The 22604-nt window shown below is 51.0% G+C and overlaps 9 protein-coding genes across 9 annotated transcripts; 5 read left to right on the top strand and 4 right to left on the bottom strand.

Annotated features, from left to right (window-relative positions):
* Positions 1-326: 326 nt before the first annotated feature.
* CC1G_00360 (hypothetical protein) lies at positions 327-4371 on the bottom strand (the record flags this gene model as incomplete). Its single annotated transcript, XM_001837172.2, has 12 exons — positions 327-1140; positions 1193-1611; positions 1661-1815; positions 1875-2538; positions 2585-2718; positions 2784-2883; positions 2933-3394; positions 3447-3488; positions 3871-4073; positions 4127-4190; positions 4243-4277; positions 4344-4371. The coding sequence occupies 12 exons, from the start codon at positions 4369-4371 to the stop codon at positions 327-329; spliced, it is 3120 nt and encodes a 1039-aa protein (XP_001837224.2).
* Positions 4372-4672: 301 nt separating this feature from the next.
* Positions 4673-6149, bottom strand: CC1G_00359 (hypothetical protein). Its single transcript, XM_001837171.2, has 8 exons — positions 6047-6149; positions 5981-5990; positions 5778-5923; positions 5635-5730; positions 5498-5579; positions 5283-5441; positions 5133-5228; positions 4673-5082 (listed from the first exon to the last, which is right to left on the bottom strand). Exons 1-8 carry the CDS (start codon positions 6103-6105, stop codon positions 4771-4773), a joined length of 960 nt encoding a protein of 319 aa, XP_001837223.1. The 5' UTR covers positions 6106-6149; the 3' UTR covers positions 4673-4770.
* Positions 6150-6911: 762 nt separating this feature from the next.
* CC1G_00358 (hypothetical protein) lies at positions 6912-8929 on the top strand (the record flags this gene model as incomplete). Its single annotated transcript, XM_001837170.1, has 6 exons — positions 6912-7432; positions 7489-7594; positions 7720-7858; positions 7939-8143; positions 8202-8330; positions 8527-8929. 6 exons carry the CDS (start codon positions 6912-6914, stop codon positions 8927-8929), a joined length of 1503 nt encoding a protein of 500 aa, XP_001837222.1.
* A 289-nt stretch (positions 8930-9218) lies between these two features.
* On the top strand, positions 9219-11863 carry CC1G_00357 (hypothetical protein; the record flags this gene model as incomplete). The annotated part of the gene is made up of 2 exons (XM_001837169.2): positions 9219-10431; positions 10485-11863. 2 exons carry the CDS (start codon positions 9219-9221, stop codon positions 11861-11863), a joined length of 2592 nt encoding a protein of 863 aa, XP_001837221.2.
* An 804-nt stretch (positions 11864-12667) lies between these two features.
* Positions 12668-14284, bottom strand: CC1G_00356 (hypothetical protein; the record flags this gene model as incomplete). Its single annotated transcript, XM_001837168.1, has 4 exons — positions 12668-12991; positions 13052-13555; positions 13695-13800; positions 13854-14284. 4 exons carry the CDS (start codon positions 14282-14284, stop codon positions 12668-12670), a joined length of 1365 nt encoding a protein of 454 aa, XP_001837220.1.
* A 1385-nt stretch (positions 14285-15669) lies between these two features.
* CC1G_00355 (hypothetical protein) lies at positions 15670-16601 on the top strand (the record flags this gene model as incomplete). The annotated part of the gene is made up of 3 exons (XM_001837167.2): positions 15670-15692; positions 15768-15780; positions 15837-16601. The coding sequence occupies 3 exons, from the start codon at positions 15670-15672 to the stop codon at positions 16281-16283; spliced, it is 483 nt and encodes a 160-aa protein (XP_001837219.2). The 3' UTR covers positions 16284-16601.
* Positions 16602-16755: 154 nt separating this feature from the next.
* CC1G_00354 (VID27 cytoplasmic protein) lies at positions 16756-19697 on the bottom strand (the record flags this gene model as incomplete). The annotated part of the gene is made up of 12 exons (XM_001837166.2): positions 19647-19697; positions 19573-19590; positions 19477-19515; positions 19374-19425; positions 19206-19324; positions 18890-19142; positions 18298-18838; positions 18133-18247; positions 17843-18078; positions 17162-17787; positions 16935-17109; positions 16756-16878 (listed from the first exon to the last, which is right to left on the bottom strand). The coding sequence occupies exons 1-12, from the start codon at positions 19663-19665 to the stop codon at positions 16756-16758; spliced, it is 2316 nt and encodes a 771-aa protein (XP_001837218.1). The 5' UTR covers positions 19666-19697.
* A 158-nt stretch (positions 19698-19855) lies between these two features.
* On the top strand, positions 19856-20453 carry CC1G_00353 (hypothetical protein; the record flags this gene model as incomplete). The annotated part of the gene is made up of 4 exons (XM_001837165.2): positions 19856-19885; positions 19953-20140; positions 20225-20358; positions 20410-20453. 4 exons carry the CDS (start codon positions 19856-19858, stop codon positions 20451-20453), a joined length of 396 nt encoding a protein of 131 aa, XP_001837217.2.
* A 512-nt stretch (positions 20454-20965) lies between these two features.
* CC1G_00352 (hypothetical protein) lies at positions 20966-22575 on the top strand (the record flags this gene model as incomplete). Its single annotated transcript, XM_001837164.2, has 2 exons — positions 20966-22014; positions 22065-22575. 2 exons carry the CDS (start codon positions 20966-20968, stop codon positions 22573-22575), a joined length of 1560 nt encoding a protein of 519 aa, XP_001837216.2.
* Between the last annotated feature and the right edge of the window lie 29 nt (positions 22576-22604).

Here is a 22604-nt window from a genome sequence, read left to right as displayed (position 1 = left end):
AGAGTCTAAACAATCAGACCCAGGGAAAGGGAGTGCTGCGGAGAAGGCTGATATCTCGACAACTCGGAGGAAATTGGCTCTCTGTACCTTCTCCTTCACCGCTAATATTCCCCGTTCCGGGTCAGCAAGTCCTCAACGCCCCGGATCGTTATCATGATATGCGATTTCAAACCTCAGACGTCGAGATAACGAACCACTACAGCTCACGGCTACAGGCCTTGGCTCGGACTCTGGTCCATCCTATGCCATCCTTCGTTATGGAACGGTTCCAAGATGATATACAGCAAGCTAAAAACGACGTCACTGAAATGTACAGGCTAGATAGATTATACAGGGTGTTTCGGTAACTTGATGACCATGGTATTTTGAAAATCATCAGTAATGGGAACAAAATTTCCGTGCGTTAAAGCCTTTATCAAACAGAGGTCCCGAAAGGCGATATTCCATGGAAAACGGGACCAGCCTTCATCCATGTCCTTCTGGTGATCGTAGATGTACGCATACGAAGCCTTGACGAGCCTCACCGAGTCCGACGACATATGCATCTCGCTGGGGTCGGGGGATTGGGCATATTCCCGTGCCAACGCCCGTAGGTGGTTTTGGCGCGTTTCGATCGGCAGACCAGTGAAACTGGCACCAGCAGAGGGGGTTGATGGGATCGTTGCTTTCTTCGGAAGGCTAGCCTTCATGATTTCCCCGTGCTTGACGAATATCCGTTCAACGTGGCTTCTTATTTTTTCGAGGTCGGCTTTGTACCCTTCACCGTATTGCTTTTCACTTTTCGCGACAATTTCTTCGTAGGGCCTGCACAGATCTTGGTCCCTGATGCATTGAGTACCGCAGCCACTGCGACATGCCCCTTTTTGCGTGTTACTGGAAAAGAAGCCATTGATCTTCACCGTGAAATTTCTCTTAGCTTGCACCGCTTGATCAAGAAGATGGTCCATAATGAAGGCAGTAGGACGAATGGGTAAGGGGACGGGATTGTAATCTTTGAGCTTGTTCTGCGATTTCCGGTCATTCTCCGTCATGTGCGCCTTCCAGGGCCGTGCCTCGTAGTTGAAACGGGCTCGATCAGCTTCTTCAACGGACTTTTTGACTCTGAGCCCCGTTTTGGACCCATCAAGCACCATGCAGAACCTAAAGGTATATCCCGTAAACGACTGTCACCACCTTCAAGACAAAAACTTACATGTGGGCGAGTCGGATTGTTTCGGGGTGGTCATATCCAAGCATCTGGATCGCATTTTCATGGAAGTTTGAGTACCTGCCTACGGATGCAGTGTCTTGCAAGGCGGCCAGGGAATAGTCTTGAATTTTGTAGATTTGTTCCGCAGTGGAAAGAGGCTGAATACATCGGTAGAACTCTGCGACTGGAACATTGTGCCCGGAATCAAAATACTTCTCCTTGAAGCCAGGTTCAGGGGGATCGGCGAAGCATTGGTTTTTCGGTGTGAAGGCTTCCACCATTGGAGGGTGCCATATGATCATGGCCTTGTCTCCGTCATAGTCCCCTCCTCCTATAAAGTCTGCCGCACGCCGCGTGCCCTTAGTCGACAGGATGATAACCCCAACTAGGTCATGGAGGCCTGGGTGATCCACAGCTTTACACTAGACCGAGGGTGGTTAGTCTCGAAGGAGGAAGAAGCAAGGCGGTAACGCTTGCCTTTTGGATATCTGTCGGAAGTTTGCAAGGGTATCGTGTAATGAGGACGTCCCCGGTAATTATATCAGTTTTCTCTCCATCTCGGTCAAGGAGGTCACGGTGCGAGGAGCGGAAGAAAATCTCCCCTTCCTTCAAGATCCCCCTCTTGTCTAGAAATCCAACGTCACTCAGGCTGCTAGGTTCCGAGAACGGGCTGCAATACACCCACCTGGAACAATCATGGCCATGCATGACATTGGGACCTCGATACGATAGCTGTGCGTTAGGCGAGAAACGCGAGTCCTGATAACCGCCTTCAGTTTCTCGGCCAGAACAGGGCAAAACCCGGGGTGGAACCCCGACTGCAAGAGGGCAAGAACAGTCTCCTCGAGCGACGAAGGTGATCCGCTGACAGGGTCGGGCCACCAAGCAGTCGATTGATGAGTCAGGACACTTGATTCGCTCATATTATCGTCGTCTTCAAACATTTCGTTGTCATCGACGTCAGCTTCAGAGTATCCATTCACTCGAGCCCTCCCCGGGTTTTCTCGAGCAAGCCGAGCAGATCTAAGCCCTCCAATCTTCTCCACAAACGCTGCAAGGCGTATCATGGCATCTGGGCCGTTCCACGTCAGTGCGGCATCTACCTGCTCCAGTAACATGTCGTGCAACAGGTCAGTGAATACGCGAGGGGGCACCCCGTTCTCTGCGAGATTAATGATGACTTCTACGGCTAGTTTCTTCGAGGTCTTGATGCGTGAGTTCCTCACTATGTCGATGACTAGATGAGCCGGATCCATGTCGGATTCGGGGTAAATGACCTTTCTCTGAGAAGGAGTGAGGTATATCTTCTTCATGTCTTCCCGGTCAACCTTGTCGTCAACCAAGACGCCCTGGAGAGCGTTAGAGTCTAGTCAAAGGGGTAGAACTATCGCTTACTTTACTTCCGAATACCCGAACTTGGATCGCGCTCGGGCGTTCATCCCAATCGAAGTATCGGACGAGCTGCGACATGATGTGACGACCGATGCTCCCAGCTCCGTCCGTCATATTGGATTTAGTGTCGGGGTGGACTTGGGGAATTAGGTTAGTTTATTTTATTTATTTATTTAAAAAAGCTACGATTTTAGAAACTCACTGATATCATCTTCAAAACACACATTTTCTCTTTCCAGAAGATAGCCAGGTTCTGTGCTCGACAAAATCAAAGCGAAGCGTGATGCCCACTTGCACATTCCCTTGACAGCGAGTGTCAATAGCCAGCAAACCTCCAAGAGAGGTACATACCTGATGTCCGTTTGTTTCCGGTGGGTTGGCCCACCGCATGAAGTCCAGAAAGGACAGTCCTGGCATCGTTTTCGAAGGGTGAATTCCGCTCCTGCAGAGGGCCTCGTTCGTCCTGAAATAAAACACCGTAGATTCTTTAGCGTAGAACGCCCTGTACACGCCACCGCAGACCAGTAGCGGACGTCTGACAAAAGCCAGGGCGTTAGAACTTGGCGTTTTGGGAAGCTTCACGCGTAAAATGCTGTGGCTCCCAAATCGACGCGTGACATTGGTTGACGGGCCAAGCTCAGGTCGATCGAGCTTCAGTCGGCAATGTCCTTGATATTCGTGCAATGAAGCGCGGAAAATGACCTTGCCCCCGTGCCAGGAGTTTCGGGTGCCGTCACGGTCGAAACCCATCAAGGCGTAGGGTTTGTCGTTCTTAAGAGCAACTGCCTCAGCGTCGAGTTCTTTCCAGGGGCTCTGTATCATCACACATTAGTCAAGAGCCTGGTCAACTGGAATCAGTACTAACCCGAGCTTTGTGCTCCTTCTCATAGATCTTGGCCATGATCTCCTCTGTTCATCCATGAGTATGGTATTTATCGACTCTTGGAATATACTCGCCATCGTCGAAAGTTTCCTGGCCCTTTGCACAGCAAGAAAGGTCACATTTCGCTCTCAATATCGTGCAAATGGCGCAAACACACCTTGCTTTGTAAGAGCTGCCGAAAGACTGAGAAGAACCGTTGCATCGCGTCTACGTTTGTTTCTGCCCCTTGAAACGCAGCAAAGTGATTGCCGTTTATCTCGTGGAAATCAAGGTTCTTCATTAAAGATACTAGTCGACTAAATTCCCACTGGACCCCGAATGGTAGCTTGCTAAACAGGCCTTGCATCGACCATGGGCATGTCTATTGAAAGTAAGTCTTAGCAATTGTCTGATTGAACGAGCATACCATATCGTGCGGGGACAAGTTCTTCATCCCTGGCTCATCGTCTTGGAGGTCAGGCTTGAGGGCAGAAGCGCGATTGAGCTTGAGGGGACGCGGGGAGTCATCGAAGTCGAGAGCTCGCCTCTTGCCGATGGAAATTGGGGTCGGTGTCGACGGTACTTCCTGGCGGGACCCAGAGGATACTGGCGGATTGTCTTCATCTTCAGCTGTTAATAGGTAAGTGTCGTAGGCAGGATCCTCGATTTGCAGCTTCACTAACGCGGAAGTGTTGCAATTAACGAGGTGATATCGTCCTCCATTGCGATTCCATAATCCGATGATATCTGCGCGGAGAATCAGTTAATGATGCGAGAGCAGTGCCCTTTAAATGCATACTTCAGACCTAGCATCGTCAATAAAAGGGTTTTCACCTGAGTAGTATGAGAATGAGAACTGAGTAAAATGTAGTCTGCGAGGTGTGTTTGGCGGCCACGTACCATCGTCGTACACCATCTCTGGTGGCATCTTCGCTCTGTTCTGAATGTACTATCGAGTTTTATATCGGAGAAAGGGTTCCGAAGATGAGTGTGACGAGGAAAGCGAGGTCAACATGGGAGTGGTTCTTGAATAAGTAACCTTGGGAAAAGGCAAAAACTTGGAACGAACCATCAAACACGGTCATGCCGATATAGACTTGGCAAAGGCATTCCGAATCAGATCAGACGGGGAAGGAAATTCGAGCACCCAAAAGGTAACATTCTTTTGCTGAGCGCTGCAATTGGCATACTTACCAACAGACGAGGACAAACAGAAAGAATGACAAATTTGCATGTGGCAACAAAAACATTCCATAGATAACAAGCACAGGGACGCGGAAACGGTCAAGACGAACAGGGCTCCTCGTACTATCCAAATCGTCCACCATTACCGCTTTTTGACTGCCTTTCTTCGCTTCCCCCCAGCTTTTGTCGCGGCGAGATGGCCTCCCTTTAGCGAGCCGTTGGGCGTTGAAGTGCCGCTGTTGCTCCCGGGAGCGTCAGAACCAGTCGCAGAAGATACATCGTCGTTGTCTTCATCAGCCGCCAATTCTTGCTCTGTGGCCGAGTCAGAATCGGAGCTCTTGCCAATGACTTTGAAAATGAGAGCTTTGACCAAAGAAATGAACCAGGTGCGCGTAATCCCAGGTGCAGTCGCTGTGTCGGCATTGATGAGGATTTGGTCGCCATTGTCGTCAAGCTGGTCCTCAGTGAGCCGTGGACATAAACAGTGCTAGTTCGCATTCGTACCATGTAAACATCATTTCCGTCAACCACCATATCGATCCACCTGGAATCGTAAACGTTCCCGTCTTCATCGTGGGCGTCTCCAAGATTGACGCGAACCTATTATCCGAAGTTAATCCCCGACCAAAAGCTTTCGAGAGCAATTTTCTCCACCTTCCGCTGGCCAGTAAGTGGCACCAACTTGGGACCCCATGCAACGGCCTTAGCTTTGCTCGTGATGGTTTCAATTCGAGCTAAATCGCGCTTGTAGTTGAGGTTTTGGACGAGATATTGTAGAGAGGATGTCAAGATAACCAAGAAAATTAACACAGTCTGCGAGGTCAGGTTAGAGAATGTATAAGCGTTAGAGATGCAGAGATTGTACGCACCCCGAGACCCGGTCTAAATCGAGAATAGTAGTATCCCGTTCCCCTCCACTTCGGGACGCCATTCTTGTAGAAGAAATCATATCTGTACAGAAATGAATCATGGTAATTGTGTTTGAAGACTTTCTAACGCAACATACCGCTCGCGCTTCTCCTTGTCGCGGAGAATCGTCGATATTTTCCCTAAGCGCGCAAACCGCTCATGGACGCCCTTGACCCCGGGGTTCTTGTCAGGGCTATCAAAATGGTTAGTGGAGGAAGAACTAATTCAGATGATACCTACTGCAAGACTATACTTTTCTTCCTATATGCCTTGGCAATCTCGGAGGTGGTTGCAGTATTGGGGACCTCCAACCAGGAGTAGAACGTGGTCCCCTTGCCTTCAGCGGCCTCTAATTCGGATACCATGTCGAATATTTCATGGTCGAGCTGTCGATTTTCGATACTTCAGTATTATGCAGTTCATGCCCTACTGATTCAACTCACATTATCCCATCTAATAAACGATTGTAAACGGCGTCATTCCGAGGGTAATAATTTGATTCCACCTACGCAAAAACGGACGTGGCCAGCACGGCCAGCAAGGCAAAGGCGATGGCAAACAGCTTCATTTCAGGAGATATGCCCTCTCCCTGGGCGCGATGCAATGGCTGCGAGGACGGCCTGTTTTGTTGGTTTCGAGAAGAAGTGAAAGCGCCGAGCTCGCTGGCACATCCGTCATTGCCGTTGATTACCCGTGGGAAGCCTACGCGACGGACTTGGCGGTGCAAAGCCAAGACAATTCAGCGCTTCACTCACCCAAGCCCAGCTCCCATGTCTTTTCGCGACACGACTGCTGACGACGAGGACGGCTGCGAGACGATATCATGGCTCCGCGTAAACGATGTCCAACATGTGGCTCGCGTCAATGGCACAAGGAGCCCTCGAGTGGTTTGATTGCCTGCAGCGAGGGTCATGTCCTCCAGGTACACCTCGTTGCAACCGTTGTTTCGAAATCCTGAATGTTTTACTGAACGTGGCTCGATCTTCATAGAATTATCGAAATGAAAATAACGAAGTGCAAGAGGTCGGCCCGCATGCAATGAAAAAGCGGACCCTGAAAACCGGGAGGAAGAAAAAGGAATCCAAGAGTAAAGCTGACCCTAAATGTAAGCTAGTCCGTGAAAGTGCGACGCGAAAACACTTGGAGCTGATTCGGACCAAGTGTACCACGGGGCAAGGGGGCGATATCACTATTTCCTTTGCCTTCAATTCCTTCTTCGTAAACAAGTGGAAGCTTTGACGAAGCTTTGGGCACTGCCCGCCGAATTCGAGGTGAATACCGCAATTAAATGACCCTTTGCCTGTTGAACTCATCCTTCCCTTTTGCGGTGATCAGCACATATGCAGAGATCTCTGGGCGTTATACCTACAAATGATGCCTGATCCCGTCCCCCCTGAACCCTACCATTTTGCCCAACAAGAAAGCAGTGGGGAACTGGCTGGTAAGGATCCAAATGAAGCTTCGGAGTCGAAGCAAGGTGAACCGCCGGCCAAGCATACCACGTCAAAGTCAACGCCCAATCGGGACAAGGGAAACAACCGTGGCGAAGACGAAGACCCTTTCAACGAGGCACCCCCGAAAGCAAACTGGCAGAATGGGAATGAATCGGGTGTAGATTCAGGGTCAGAGTCAAGTTCAGAATCAAGCGATGATCTGAACCATGACGAAATCGAGCGCCTGATGCGAGAGAACTCTGACCTTTCGAGTTCAGATGAAGAGCAGGAAGAAGAACAGAATCAAGACGGTACGGTGGAGAAAGACAAGCGAGGAAAGCGAGGCAAATCGAGGTCAATGCGATTGCAGAACCTGTATGGGAGCCCCGCGAACACGATCGCCGTCTTGGTACTAGCTTGCTGGACCTTGAGGGTTCCGCTGGCTTATCGAGACCTCTCGAGGTTAGTACACATTGGTTCAGGGGTTCAAAGGCTAATACACAGATCTTCATCTTCAGGATCATTGAATCGTATGAACTGCCATACCTAGATCCAGTTCGTTTCTTGCCCCAGTCTATGGTGCAACACCTGACGAAGCATCGCCAACAAGCGCTATCCCCACATGTATGTATTCAAACTTTCCTTGTGGCGTACTTCATCGCCAGTCCTTTCCTTGGCGAAAGATCCCACTTCTCTTCCAAATGTCAAAGGTTTAAGGGAATCCGCTAGCTAAAGCAGTCGTCGTCTAGCATGCTCCGAGCACCCTTTTATTGCATAGCCTGGCGTCGCGTTTGGCCGAGAAGTTGCATAGGACCTACTCCATCAATATTCCTGAAATCAATGCGGCACCTCTGCTTTGGAGGGTTGTTCGGGCGTTGGGAGGGACCCGTGAGTTCGTCTCTTGGTTCACCGCCTGCTGACTCCTTTTAACTTCCGATCGTGAACTGCCGTGTCGTTATGATGCGTAGCAACATTGTATGCTCTTTCCAAGCGGATTTCAAGCATCCTGTCATTTCCATTAACCTTGAGGCCAAGTTTGACCTCTGGTCTGGCGAAAAACAAGGCGTACGATCCTGGTAGCCATCAGTACGACAATGCGCCACCAGAAGTCAGTATGATGGCTAGCTGCGTTATTGCATTGAAGATGGTCTACGGTTTGGACGGAACGGAAAGGTATAGTGCCGTGCTGATAGAAAAGTTTCGGAGACCTGGCCTAAAATACTTCCCCCAGATTACCTCGAGATGCAGCTGATCCAGCTTGTGCACTTCCCAGCCGTGATGCGTTCTTTGGGCTACTTCGAAACATGGTCGAGGAAGACGCCAAGGTGCTAGAATCGGTGTTTAGTGCAGAATCTTCAATGTGCGGATTTCATTCATGGTCTGGGATGGTATTATTGGATGGCTTACTTCGGAGTTTTGTGACAGGACAATCGAGCACATGAGCGAGGCAATGGTGGACGATTATCTCTCCTTTTGCGAAAGAGCGCTTTTGGGAAGGCATGCAAGGCACGGCAAGTTATTTTTGTAACTTTTGCGACTGAATATGTCATTGATAGACCGATACAATGGTGCTTAGATGTCCTCGACAGTTATTTTCCCTTGACCCCCGATCAGGTGTCTGTACATGCACCAGCGGCTGACGAAGAAAGGAAAGAAAAAACTAGCGCGACACTCGCGGCAATACGATTACAGGAAGAAAACGGTGGGGGCGATAGGCTGCGTCCGGGCGAGAAATACAAGATCTGGAACGCGCGGGATGTGCTGGGCACTGTACCGGAGGATTACGCGTTTGTGCTGAGCCGAGCGGCCGGCTGGGTTGGAACACGAGAGGAATACTTGGAACGGGTGATTGAAACGTACGAGAAACGAGTGTTTCGATGGCACGAGAAAATGCAGAGGAAGCCAAGGGGGGAGGGGGAGGTGTCTGAGAACGAGGAGGGAAGGGAGAACAAAGGATGATGTTTTCGATCAAAATAGTTATACTAATACTAATAGAAACGACTGGTGGCATCTGATTTATCACGTGAGCTATGGGATTGCCAACGGCGGACTGGTTCTGAACTTGATTTTGAATAAATAGATATATTTCTCGTTGCAACCAATTGGTTTCGCGCAAAGTGGGCCAGGTTTGGGCGTTACGCCGTCGAGATCTCGGGTGCGAGTTGAATTGGTTTAGATGTCTGACTATTGCTGACCGCGCATCCAGCTACTCATGTCGGCTTGATCCTTCCTTTTCTTCTTTCCCAGAATGCGACGTTTCGTCCAGGCGTTTGGTCTCAAGCGCGACAAACATGAAAACCCTTCCGCCTCAAAGGGCTCCCTCAAGTCCCTCGCCCTCCCTTTTCTCCCTTCCTCGTCGCCGCCAACGCCCGTCCCACTCCAGTCCTCGCTGTCTCACCCGGTCCACAGCCCAACTTCGTCCTCGTTCTCAACGCCACACCTCAGTTCGGCAAGCTCAGACCCATCCTCCCACTCTTCAGGCTCGTCCAGTGGCTCCGCAAGTCTCAGCATCCAGACTCCAGACGACGACCACAGTCCTCCCGCCCCTCTCGCTCGCTCCCAGACTAAGCGCTCGTGGAAAGCCTGGATAGGAGGAAGGCGGTCGGCCTCGTTGAAACATCGTGATCGCAAGGACAAGGACACCGTCGACGACCACAAGCTGCCTGATTGGGACCCGCTCTCCCTCCCAGTCCCACCATCACTGCTACACCCGACATTCCAGTCGTCAAGTCTCACGGACGTCACGGACGACGAAATGCACATTTCCTCCGTTTCCGATTTCGACCCTTCGTCCCGACACCGCTCAGCAGCTTCAGCCACCTATCCTATACCCTCTCCGTCCCCTTTGGCAGCCAAGCACAATCTGCGCATCTCCATCAAGAACAGCCTGGTCACATCGACCCATGGAGGTCCCTTCATCCAGCCTGCCACCGGTCCCATCTACCCCCGGTCATGCAACCGAAGTCGGCTCCTGACCGGACGACGACAGTCATTGCATTCTGTCATGCTGAAGAAGCGACTTCTCAGGCGCATCGATGATCACATACAGGGTCTAACTCCCCTCGAAGAGGCCTCGATCCTTCCATTTGGCTCCAAGCCAACCCCTGTCGAACTCGTCACACCTTCAGTCAGCGAATACAATGATTGCTATCCTGACAAAACCGCCTCGATCCTTTCGTCCTGTCCTGGTCTCAGGCAATGGATCTGCCGGCCTTGCTTCGAGGACAGGTTCGTCATTTACTTGGCGGCTGATGGAGGTGAAATACTTTGCAAACCGGTCTCGAGTTCATATGCCGTTGCTGCCTTGGAATATTCTGAGGTTCTCGACGTGATGGTTGATCCAGATTTTGAGTTGCCTTCCGACAAGGAGACCATATCCGATCCACCTTCGCCTCCTCCTGAGCCAATTTCGACCATCAAGGACACTCCCTCCGTACCTTCGCTTCAAGTGGTACCAAACCGTGCGTGGTTAACCAAAACGACTTCCGCTTTCGTTACTTACCTTTCCCTTCAGCATCCTTTAACCCACGCCGACACTCTCACACCACTATCCCTTCGCCTCTCCGCATTGAACACAGCTTGTCCGACCCTGTCATGCCCTCCACTGGGACTTCGAAACAACTCGACCAACCCCAGCAAGAAACCGCTGCGAAGAAATTGACTGTGGGAGTGACGCCTGTCAAACGCGTTGTCCGTTTCGTTGAGGATGATGATGACGACGGTGTGCCGCTTCATCTGCTCCGGATGAAGAAGAAGCGAGAAGAACGGTCCAAATTCCTACGTCAAGAACGCCAGCGACGAATGCGGGAGGCTTTGGAGCAACAGCAGAGGAGAGAGGCAGAGGCACGGGAGGCACGAGAAAGGGAGCAGAAGAGGCTTGCAAAGGAGAAGGAACGCAAGGAACGTGAACAGCGGTTATATGCTGACCAGATCGCTGCCTCGCGGCAACGAAGTGAACAAGCAAGGGCAGGTGCTTATGCCTTGAGTTCTAGCAGCTCCAGCAGTCTACTGGTTTCACCGCTCGCCACTTCTGCCAATCCAGAACGTAATAGCCCGCGAACCATGCCATCGTCCTATTCGTCTCCGCGGAGAGAGCCTTCGGAGTTCGGGGTTCATGGTTCCTCGTCCGGAGGCTCCCGTCCTTCATCCCGCCCCGCCTCCACGTATTCGGTATCCTCGGAGGAGGCCCGCTCTCCTGGCAGTCGGCGCAATTCCCTTACACCGTCGATGAACGGCTCAATGAGGGGAATGTCTCACCCATACCCGACATGGTCGGGCAGCAGCCAGAGCCTAAGCAGCGTGCCAGTTATGCCACAACTGGCTGCGTTCGCCGCTGCCAACAACGACATGCCACTTCTCCCCCCTACAGCACCTTTCATGAAGCAATACTCAAACCGACAATCCTCTCCGGGGCCCGACTCTCGCCGCGGGGCATCGAGCTCCAGCGAACGTCGTCAATCATCTGGGTCCCTCAACTCGCTGGCACAGTCACACCGCAATCATTCCAGCACGTCTTTGCGTCGAGAGTCTGCCAACCCTGCCTCCCCCACTCCCAGCTCCCCTCAGCGTTCTGATTTCCGCCCCTCGAACCATGTTCGACAAGGCAGTGGGGACTCGCGGAACAGCAAAAGGTCTTCGACATCACAGTTACGACCAAAGCCCGCACAATCCCATTCGGCACCCTCTGTCAATCGAGGGCGTCCTGCTATCTCCTCGTTCCATACGAACGCCTATTCTCCTGGATCGAGTCCGTGGACGGCACTACCTTCACGCAGCGGCACGATACCTACAGCCATGCCCGTGTCTCCATACTCGCACAGCTCCAACAGGTCAAGCACAATGGGCGGGTTTGGTCCCATGGGGCATGACTGGCGGTCGACGTTGATTTCATAGTATCCTCTCCAAGGACGATCTCCCCAGGTGGACAAATACCTCGGACCTCTCTTGGATATGTGGTTTTCATGTCCCCCTTGTGTAGATTCTCTTCGTGGTTGCTTTCTCCATGCATATTCTCTTTGGACCGGTTGCTTGTGATGACGGCCTTTTATGACGCAATGTTCTCTCTGGTATTTTTTTCTTTCTTTCTCAGCCTGTTACTCTATATTTCCCACTTTTCTTTGGCTATGGTTAATACCTTGTGCAATAGTACAAGTCGCGTCACTCCTTTAATCCCCTCCCTCCCCATGCTTCACGATCCCGGTCTTCTATTTATTCCCCTCTCATCACCGTTACCCCTAGTACGCCGCTGCCACTCCCTTCCAGTCAGGCCCCATCCCGTCCTCGGAGACTCTTTCTTTCCATACCCCCACATGACCAAGATCTACATAGTCTATCCACACAAACACAGTACTATAGACGTTCCCTCCTTTGGACCTGGACTCTCCTATCACTGGCCATCCCACCGCAACATTCCCTTGTTACCCGCATCCCGTTCCACCTATTACAGCTTGCTTTGTTTTTCTCTTCCGCCCTCTCTCTCCCCCTTTCCTTTATCCAACGGCACCAGACTATGATGTTGTTCATCTACGTATCTTTTCTCCCCATCCCACGTCAGCTGTCTGTAGTACCGTTTTTACCCATCTCTACTTCTACGTTAAGGACCTGCGTATACTCCCTTTTCTTTTCCTCCAGTGCCACTGTGGCCAAGTATGTAGTAGAGTAGCTGGGAAGAAAAATAATCATGTCATGTATTGTGGACTAGTCGGATGCTTGTCTTTGGTTGAACGCTTGTAACACCGAGTTCTGTATGGAATCGAGTGTGTTTGCGACATGGTCTGCGAGTTCCGTCAGCATCTCTTGATGTGCTATGTCCAATGCGCTTTTGGCTTCCTGGATGGCTTCTGTGAAGAGGCTGCCCCTGACTTGAAGTGCCAGTGCTCCGATGACGTCCTTTTGTATCGAGAGAGTTTTTGTCTGTGGTGGGGACTCTACAGCGTCCTGATCGACCAGCATTTGACCCAGGCGACATGCTATAACCATTTGTCTCGTTATCTCGTGTTCAATGTCATCCATGATTGCATTCTATGATGTCTCCCGGTTAACCTGGATCACTGAGATTTGCATAAAGCTAAGGGTCCTCACCCGTACTTCCCGTCGAAGACCATTTTCCAATGTCCCAGGTTCTGGAATGGCAAGAGGAGCGAGGTCGAGCTTCTTTCTCGAAGCCTTGGAGGAAGAGACGCTATCAATCGCGTCGTTGCATTTTCTCAACCTTTCTTCCAGGTTTGCTATCTTCTCCTCGACATTCAATCTTGAAATCCTCCGGTTGAAATAGCCAATCCTGCTGTCCTCTTCCCTGAATAGTGGCAGCCACTTCAATTTAAAAGGACCTGGATCCTCGCCGCCGCTTGCCCTTTTACGTAGAAATCTTTCCCACTCTCGATCTTGGTCTGCGTCATAGGCCCTTATTCTCTGTATGAGACCTTGTAGAGGAATTAGTGTGTTCGAACGAATCGTCTGAACCCAATGACCAAGATCTTCGCAGTGTTGCTCCATCGAGCGGATATCGTCTTGGCAGTAAAATGCCCCTAGCTTCCTGACGGAAAGCTCGGGGAACTGACATAACTTGTCGACGGTCGATTCTTTCTATAAAGGAGAACACAAAATGAAATACGATGGGTGAGTGGGTGCTCTGGCCTCAGTTCTGGTCCGGTTAGCCACAGATTCCAAACTTGGAAGTGGGCTTGCCGCGATGGGAAAGTAGAATATTAATGCAGTGCCTTACCTGGGTGGCTGGAGGCCTCGTAGCACCCATGTCCTGTGATTCCGGTAAGGCCGTTGGGCGCTTTGGTTGCTGAGTGAGCTCGTCGGCGACTGCATCGGCCAGGGTGCTGGACGGGTTGAGTGTTGCTTGCCTCTGAATTAGAGATATTTGGAGGCGTACCGGAACACTTCCAACCGAAACTTTACGTGGCTTGGTTGCTCCTCTAGGTCCAACGGGTCGTCCACATCAGGGCGCCACGAGTGTGTATTTTTGTCTCTGGGTGCCTCTGACTCTTGATGACATGTTGGGTGCAGATTCTCCAGGTCCAACACGTCATTCGATACGACTGCGAAGTCATCCACGTCCATTGGACTCCCCTCCCGCTGCTGGTTCTCACCCACATCGTGTTCTCTGGATTCCCAGCCGCCCCATTCACTGCTTGCCTTACCACCAAGTGACGAAACAGGATCCACGGATCCACTCCAACCCGATGGTTCCACCGCATCCTGAGTCAATGCAGCATCTTCTCCCGCTAATCCTTTACGACGTGGCCATCCAGAGTCCGTAGACAGGGGAGGGACAAATGCTTCTCGCGCTCGAGTTCGTGGCATATCTGTGTAGCACTGTCCGGCAAGGGTTTGGCTTCAGTGGGTTATATCGGTCGGATGCAGGTGATTTGCTGGCATGGCAGCACGCCCCACTGCCTCCGAATTCGTAGAGTATCTCTTTGGATCGTAGAATATCTCTTTGGAACACCCAATGTCATCGCAATGGAAGGACTCTCTATTGCAGTGTCTAACGCGAGGCGTGCACCGATCATCACTGATTTGCATACTTGGATCACTCTTCAAGCTTCAAGGGTAAGTAGTCAAGACGAGATTAAACCTAGGATACATGTGTGTGAAGAGACTTTCCATGGGCGCCTTGTTTGAACGGTTCGCGTTCCAGGGACCAGGCGCCAATACTGCATCGATCCGAGCAGGACCCTGATTCCATGATCACCTCAACCGCGCCGAGAGATAAATGTACTTGGTCTCGGAGGAGATAACGCACTGATAACCAGGATGAGATCACTGTAGAACGTCCAAAAGGGCGTCCGGTGAAGAGAATGTACCGCTTGTATCGCATCTGAAGGTCCGCAGGGGAAGAGAAGAAGACACGACTGTCACAACGGCATCCATGTACACTCATTATGAGCAGCAACTCTATAGAAAAACGAGCGTTCTGTAAAGACGTCGGCACATTAATGAAAGTCAGGCAGTGAGTGACGCTTGACTTTATCAGATCCCAAAGTTATTTTCGGCGGGCGCCGCTAGTCATCCAATTGAAGGTTCCAAGACTCGATAGACAAGATCGTCGTACTTTCTGGCTCTGTTGTGGTCATTCACATTCACCATTTCAGATGGTCCCAGCACCAGCGGCGTGGGTTGCTATAGATCAATGGTGTGCACACAAATTAGTAAACCACGGCACCGAAATGCAATCAGAAAATGGTGTACTTGTGTCAATTGTTCCGGAAGCTATTGACTAAAGGTAGAAGAATAATGGGACGATAGCAAGGTGCAGTCGAGAAAAAAAGAGGATGTTTGCGAGACGCGAAGCACGCTCCCATGGCGAAAGCTGGAGAGGATGCATTATAATCTGCAAGAGTCGATCTTGGTCCTCGCCATGCTTATTCCAGCGTAGAGGCATCGAGCCGGGTAAGCTTGGTTTAAGAGGTACCGATGAATGTAAGATGAAGAGAGCAAGAATTTAAGTTTTGAGGCTGAAAAAAGAAGTTACTTGAGGGCAGGTCGCGGCCCAAACATTTGGACGGGTCGGAGTCTATGAGTCCGGTGGGGTTTATTAAACTCTCACCCTACTTCACGTCCTTTTCTAGTTCGTTGCCCCTGGTTTGACCTGTCTAACCAGCCCTACAATGCACAATCCCCCAACTTCCGCCCTCCCTGACTTTTATTATTTTTGTTTCGCAGCCTATGAACCTTTCCTTACCACTATGGGCCTTTTGGGCGTCCTAGCGTGAGCCTATTCTTAGCCATATGTCCACTAAGCTCATCCCACCGTATCTGACCACTTCTTTCATCTCTTCCTTAGCGATCCAACCACCGTAAGCTGCCTCAATCGCCCCCTCGTCGTCCCTGCGTTAACATCTTCACTCGATAGACTCATAACGCACAGGCGCCCTGGCCTCCAAACATTGAACCGTTCACCGTCCTCCCGCGTCCAACTCTCGTTACAACTCTCCAACTCGCTCATGTCTGCGCACTCATAGGCATAATCAACGCCTTCGTCTTCACTGCATGCCGCCGACACCTAAAATCCAACCCGGCCCTGCAGGAGAAGATCGCATTCAGCCTCCTCACCCCCCTCTTAATCGGCGACATCCTGCACCTTTACGTCACACTCTGGGCCCTCGGCGAACAGAGATGGGCTTTTTGGGAATGGAGTCCAATGCTGTGGACAACAGTCCTGCTGGGTCTGACCTTGTTGTGTCCACGAATAGCGTGGCATCTCGGTGTTGGGAGATACGTCGACCGCAGAGACGCTGTCTCAAAACATCAGTCGGGCAATGTCCTTGATCGGACTGTACGCGACAAGATCGACAAATGACTATTTGGATTTCAGACACGTCAGAAAATGGATTGAACGACCTAGCCTGTTCTCTCCGAATTATGGCTGTACAGTCGACGGAGTTGCTGCCTACCTGTTCGGGCGCCTCTCAGCGCTTGTTGCCGCTAAGCGTGGTCGCCCCCGCGCACACTTTTACTTTATGGGACATTTGGTTTCTTGGTTATCATTTGGATGGATTGCATTTTTGCTGTCTACCTCAACGCTACCGCCATGATTGAATCACTTGGCATACCCTTGCTTTCGGTTTTCGGACGTTGTTTTGGGTCATGAGGCTGATATTCACGCCTTTCCGTACACAGGATTAGTAGATTTGGGAGTTTTGTCACACCGGCTTTGTGTACCTAGTATTCATACAGTCATTTACCACTAGTTACTAATTACGCAGTAATTTCGTTCTCTCCAGAAGATTGTTGTTAGCTACCTATGCATGGAGTTCGATCGTTGTTCTTCTTCAATACGGCGAATTGACAATGGCGGAACGACTGTAACCAAAGTTGGGAGCCAGCGATTGTCTCGTGGGCTTCTTCAGGTTCTTCTTGTTGATTGCGAGGACATTGTTATCCAACGCAACAATCTAAGAAAGCGAGAAGGATTGAGCGACAGGCACATAGACACCAGCCTGTTACTCACAATTTCCTTATCATCACCAAACTTGAAATTGTCTTGAACCACATGGTCCTCGTACTTCTTGATCTCGTACTTGTCGTAGAATCCTTTCTTGACTTTGGCAAAGTCCCAGGCGACTACATACTGCCCGGTAGACGTGACGATCGCGTTCTCTTCTTGGTCTTGGCCTTGATTAAACCTGGAGGATTCCTTAACAAAGTTTAAAAGCCATACCATGCGGCACCACTTACCGCGCTGGGGTAAAAGTGATGTTATTGCCCATATACGCAACGTGCTCTGGCTTCAGCTGTAGCCGTTTAGGTTTGGGCTTGGATGTGGCAGGGAAGCTCTTGTCGAAGCCTAGCGAGCCCGCATATCTTCCATCCCCGATCAAGGTGTCAATAAGCAGCAGGTAGGTCTTAGTGGTGGCCACAATATAACGACCATTTGCGGTCACATCGATGCCCAGAATAGGATCTCCGAGAGGTGGCAGGGCTGTCTTCGCGTTCTTGCCGATGGTATCGAACAGACGAATATCACCTTTCTCACTCGCAACAGCCAGTTTGCCGGCCGCTGTGGTGACGACACCGCTAAACTTGTTCTTGCTAGCGTATTGCTTGTACTGGCTGTCGACGAGCTTACTGCCGGACATCCGAGGATCGATCCGGAAGAGTGCATTGTGCGATGTCCCGACAAGTGTTTGTTCGCGAGTAGTGGGTGCGAATTTGCTCTCGGGTGCGATACTGTTGACGCCGATTTCGTCATGGACTTTCCACTCCTCGACAATCTTTCCGCGTTCGATGTCGAGGTTGAAAAGGGTATTGGGATGGCCGGAGTTCATCATCACCATCTTCGAATCTTGGTCATGAAGCATAACCTACAAACAAAATAAGTGAGCATCGAGAACCACGCGAGTCAATCCATAACCTTACATGGTCGGGTCGGAATTCCTTGCCTTTGGGAGTAGCAAGTTTGCTGATAGTGGCATAATACTTGACGGAGTTCTTGCCCTTGTGGCTGAACACGCCTATGTTGTTTCCGCGGACAACGAATGACCTGTCTCCCTTGTAACCCACAGTAAGCTGCGAGTTGCGATCGCCCTTGGCTGGTGCTGGACTGTCTTCATCTTCGCTCAGTGGTTCCTCTTCCTCCTCGTCTTCACTGGGCTCTATTAAGAGGCGAGTCAATAGACAGTAAGCCTCGCGATATAATACAGACTGACCCTCGTCAGGATCCAACGCGGCCGCGATCTCCTCCTCTTCCTCGGATTCGTCTTGAACGTCCCTCATCTCCACATCTTCATCAATGGCACTCATAACATAATTTTGCTCCTCAACCTGTTCCACGTTCGTATTTCACTCCCTTTCACAGACATAAAGGCACTCACCTTGATCTTATCCCACGGCATTCTGTGAGCGCTCTCCCACTGAGCTCGAATGAAGGTAGTCATGTAATTCGAGTAGTCATCTTCGTCTTTCCAGCGGAAAAGCCAGCTGTTTGGCCGCCCGGAATCACTGACGTTATTCCAGGTGAGAGATAGCATGTGATGAGACCACTTAGGATTAGTATCTGCGGTTAAGGTGTGCGCCAACAAGGTTCCTTCGTCGGTCGCAGCTACGATCCAGTAGGAAAATGGGTCGTCATACTTTCTGCATAGACGGGCCAGCACGATGCCATTGTTCTTGAACTCTGCCTCCTCAAAGTCCCAGAGGTAAAGTTCAGCTTCGCTAGTGATAACCGGCTCCAGGTTAGGAACTTCCCTCGGTGGCCCTAGACGATCTACTTCTGGCAGAGCCTCCACGATATCCTGTTGAGAGGGAGGAGGGGAAGGAGGAACGTCTTCGACGGCTTCGAGGGGTTGAGCTGCTACAGGCTCTTCCTTTGGAACCTTCTTGCGAGGTCTTGAAGCAGATTTCGGTGCAGGAGGCCTGGGGATAGTCAAGGGGATGATCTCAAAAAGGCAGCGGAATGTCACTTACTTGTATATGAACTCTTCGAGATCGGCATCTGAAGTCGCATCGGCACTTCTTCTGTACTTGCGCTCATACATGGCGCGGTACATGCATGTTTCGAAAAACGCTCTGGTAGGGGCGTTCGTACCGGTTGCGACGAACTCAAACGCTTCATCAACATCGCCGTGGAGATCCCTCCATATGAAGGTCGGCTCGCCATCGGTTTCGCCGGCTCTAAACTCGAGTTCTTGACTGATCAGATAAACGCGTTCTTCGTCAGCTACATGAGCCAGAAAGTGTTAGCACGTCAGTCCCAACTGGCCTAGGGAAAGCAGGGACCTACTCTCATCCTCGTCTTCGAGCAACTCCTGGTCCTCATCTTCGTAGACCCTTGTCACAACCAACTCGAAGTTGTGCTCCACTGAAGGAATGCGACGGATAGTGATCATTGCTTCATTGTAACTGGCTGTCGAGTCAGCGTAAGGTTTGCCTGGTTGTAATCGCTACGAACATGCATTCTCTGTTGCTCCGCAAGATACCAGCGCGAGTCAAGTAGAATTGGCCTGAGGGATTGTCTGAATATCTGCGAAGCTGGGAAAAGGAGACAGACAAACCGTTCTCAATTTTGACTACTTCTGCTGCATTCGGGTCATCTAGAAGTGTATTTCAGTCGAAACCAACGCGTTGGAAGGAAAGGGAAAAAAACGTACGCCAAACTTTTCCGATAACTGGTGGAACAATCGATAAGTCAGTTGTGGAGAGCAGGATTATGAAGGTCACGGACTGCTTCGAAAGATATTCATGGCAGAGAATGGGAGAGATGATCGTCTTGGTCAAAGCTTCGAGCTTGTTCAACAAGGTTTGAATACAAAGTTACTGTAAGTAGCGGCGGCCAATGACTTCACGACCGTGATCCAATTAGGTCACGCGGACACTCAAAGACTGTTCCGAGGTCTGAGCCTGAGTCTCTCTCACTTCACAACGTTGACCAGAATGGATTCCCCAAGACAGGACAGCGGGCAGGTGTGTCATTTCAAACCCTTATCGCTATTCACACTCCTAACGATTGCAATGTGTAAATAATATCTAGCCCACGTCCCTCAACGATTCCCCAACGTCTACGTTTACTGCCTCCTCAAGCTCTCGCTTCGACACCTCTAGATCATACCGGAACATATTCGCCTCATCTACCACAACCCCAACACGCCAGGTCGTCATTCGTGCAGACCCATCGTTGATAACGTGTTTCGACCCGGCGGATAGGGAACTGTACGACTTGTGGGCCCCGAAGCGATGATGGTCACTTGCGAGCCTCGCCTTGGGTGAATGACACATCGCGTTTCGCTGTGCAACGCGTTACAGATTGCTGAGGAAGGCCGATAAACTTCCCCTGTCCTCCCGTGTATCCTTCAATCGATCCTTTTCTCTTTCACGATTGCGAGAAAGCATCGCCTGCAAGCCAGTTCTGTTCTTCGAACGCGACTTTGATCTGATGGGTTTGTCTTGAGGTTTAGCCTGCTGCTTCGCAGGTTTTTCTGGAGTGGTAGCAGGTGGACGATTGCTGGTTGATGGCAATGTGTTGTTGGGATGATGACTGCCCAACGTGTGCTGCGGCGGAGGTTTGGCCCGGGCTTCTGGTGCGTCTTGAGCTTCAGAGTTTCGGAGCGGAGTCCATACATCTAACGGGGTTATCTGGATATCCTGGCAAGCCAGACAGGTTCTCTGAAGGACACGATCCTTCCTTGACTTTCTGGATCGGGTAACTCTAGACGTGCTCGTGCCAATGTGGAGATAATAACCGCATGCTGGACACGAATTTGGGTCTTGGGACGCAGTGGATGACAATTGACGACGCTCTCTTTTAGAGTGAAGAGCTGCAAGGGATGGGGATACGGGCAAGAGGAGATACGGTATTGTTTGCTGGAATCGAGCCGAGGGTTCCATGACAAAAGAGATTGAGGCGTGGGCATCACGTGGCCTAGACGCTCGCGAAACAACATTAATTGTTCCCGAAAAGGAAGGCGTGAAAGAGGCTATTGTTCTTGCAGGTTATTGACCTGGAAGTCGCTAGCTCACCGTTCTTTGTATTTCCCTCCGTTCATCATGCTCTCCTCCACAAAGCCTCGCTCGCATCAGCCACGCAACTCGCACACCTCATCATCTATATCTTCGCCACCCGTCGACATTCCACCCTCAGACACAATTCCTGCCACTCCCCCTTCCAACAGTACTCCGACGCCTGGCGCGAGGAGGCCCTCCATCTCTACTACCATGCACTGGCTGTCTCGTAGTACCACACAACACAACACACCATATACACCATCCAAGCCAGTCAAAATTTCGGAACCAAAGCTCGTCCGGGGAATCGATACTTTGGCACACCCGCGCAACGGGGCCCTTGGAACTGGCGCTACTGTCGTGCGGACGCCAGACGAGGCCCTTAGGGAAACAGGAATTCGACTGACCTTTGACGGAAAGAACAACGAAACCCCAAGGCCTTCGAAGCCCCGGAAAGAGAAGAAGGCTTCCATCTCAAAGACCATAGGGCATATCTATCCCGTCGGTGCCGCCTTCGTCGACTACTCAGCACCAAATAGTCCACCACTACCGCCGCTTCCCGTACCGGAGTCGGACGAAGAACATGTACTTTCTCGTTCCAGCACAGAGAGTGAAAGGTCTTCACCGAAACGCCCTACCGGAGCTGCGGCCAGGCCTTCACCTGCACCCGTTCCACGCTCCCCATCTCTCCGACCTTCGCTGAAGATTCGGTCAACCATTAGCTCCGAAGACGTGGTACCTCCGCTACCATCTGCTGTTCCTGCTCCCAGCTGTCCGCCATTCAAACCCATTCTCATGTCTGAAGTTCCAAGTCACCCAGTCGATTCGGAGAAGGTTATCGTAACAATCGAAACCTGTACGGTCACTTATAAAACATCATTAGAAACGCTCAGGTCCCGACCATCCAACCTTTCGAAATATATTGATTCACTTCTTTCACCCCAACGCACCAAATCCTCAACTTCATCTGTTTACTCCGAATCCGACAGCGACCACGAACACATGACAGTCTATCGACAACATCTTGCATCACAGGGCCTACTACCACAGCCATTCTATAACATCCACCTCTTCTTAGATCGTCCTAGTTCTCCGTAAGTAAGCTCTTTCCTTCCAAACCACTCGGCTGACGTACCCCTTGCAGCTATGGTCACATTCTCACCTATCTGCGTTCTCCTCCAGCGCCAGAACATCCTGAATGTATACCACGAGCAATCATGTACCAACAATCCACAGGCGCGCGACTAGAGAGTCTCATCGAATTACGAGACGAAGCGGCCTATCTGAAGCTGGACGCACTGCACAAACTGTGTGTCGACGAGATCCGCAAAGGACATGCACCCAAGATGCACGCGCGTGGCAACAGTACAAGCGGTCAATCCATTAATTCCGTGCATTCCATGCAGGCTTCCTTGTGCACGATGCAGACCCTTCCGGAACGCGTCGAACCTGACACCAGGGTCAGCTTGCACAGTCTGGGTGTTTCCAAGTCAGAAAGGGATCTGAATTCCCTTTCTGATCAATCGACTGCACCGTCATCGCGAGGCCCACCCACTCCTCATTCTTGGGAGAATGGGTTTGCGCCTGGCCACATGCGTAACAGAAGTCTGCCAGCAACCCGTCCGCCGAAAAATCCGCCTCCGGGTTGGATATGACCTTTCTATATTTTGTCGATTCAGTCTAT

This window comes from Coprinopsis cinerea (genome assembly GCF_000182895.1).
Source record: "Coprinopsis cinerea okayama7#130 chromosome 5 map unlocalized cont3.5, whole genome shotgun sequence".
Classification (NCBI taxonomy): domain Eukaryota; kingdom Fungi; phylum Basidiomycota; class Agaricomycetes; order Agaricales; family Psathyrellaceae; genus Coprinopsis; species Coprinopsis cinerea.
This window is presented reverse-complemented; position numbering and strand designations above follow the sequence as displayed.

What these genes read in the sequence shown, in the direction of transcription:
- CC1G_00359 (XM_001837171.2), bottom strand. Translation starts at nt 6,105, where the DNA reads ATGAAGCTGTTTGCCATCGCCTTTGCCTTGCTGGCCGTGCTGGCCACG. An exon ending in AAGAAAAGTATAGTCTTGCA is followed by an intron (nt 5,731 to 5,777) that starts GTAGGTATCATC and finishes CCATTTTGATAG; the next exon opens with CCCTGACAAGAACCCCGGGG. An exon ending in CACTTACTGGCCAGCGGAAG is followed by an intron (nt 5,229 to 5,282) that starts GTGGAGAAAATT and finishes TTCGGATAATAG; the next exon opens with GTTCGCGTCAATCTTGGAGA.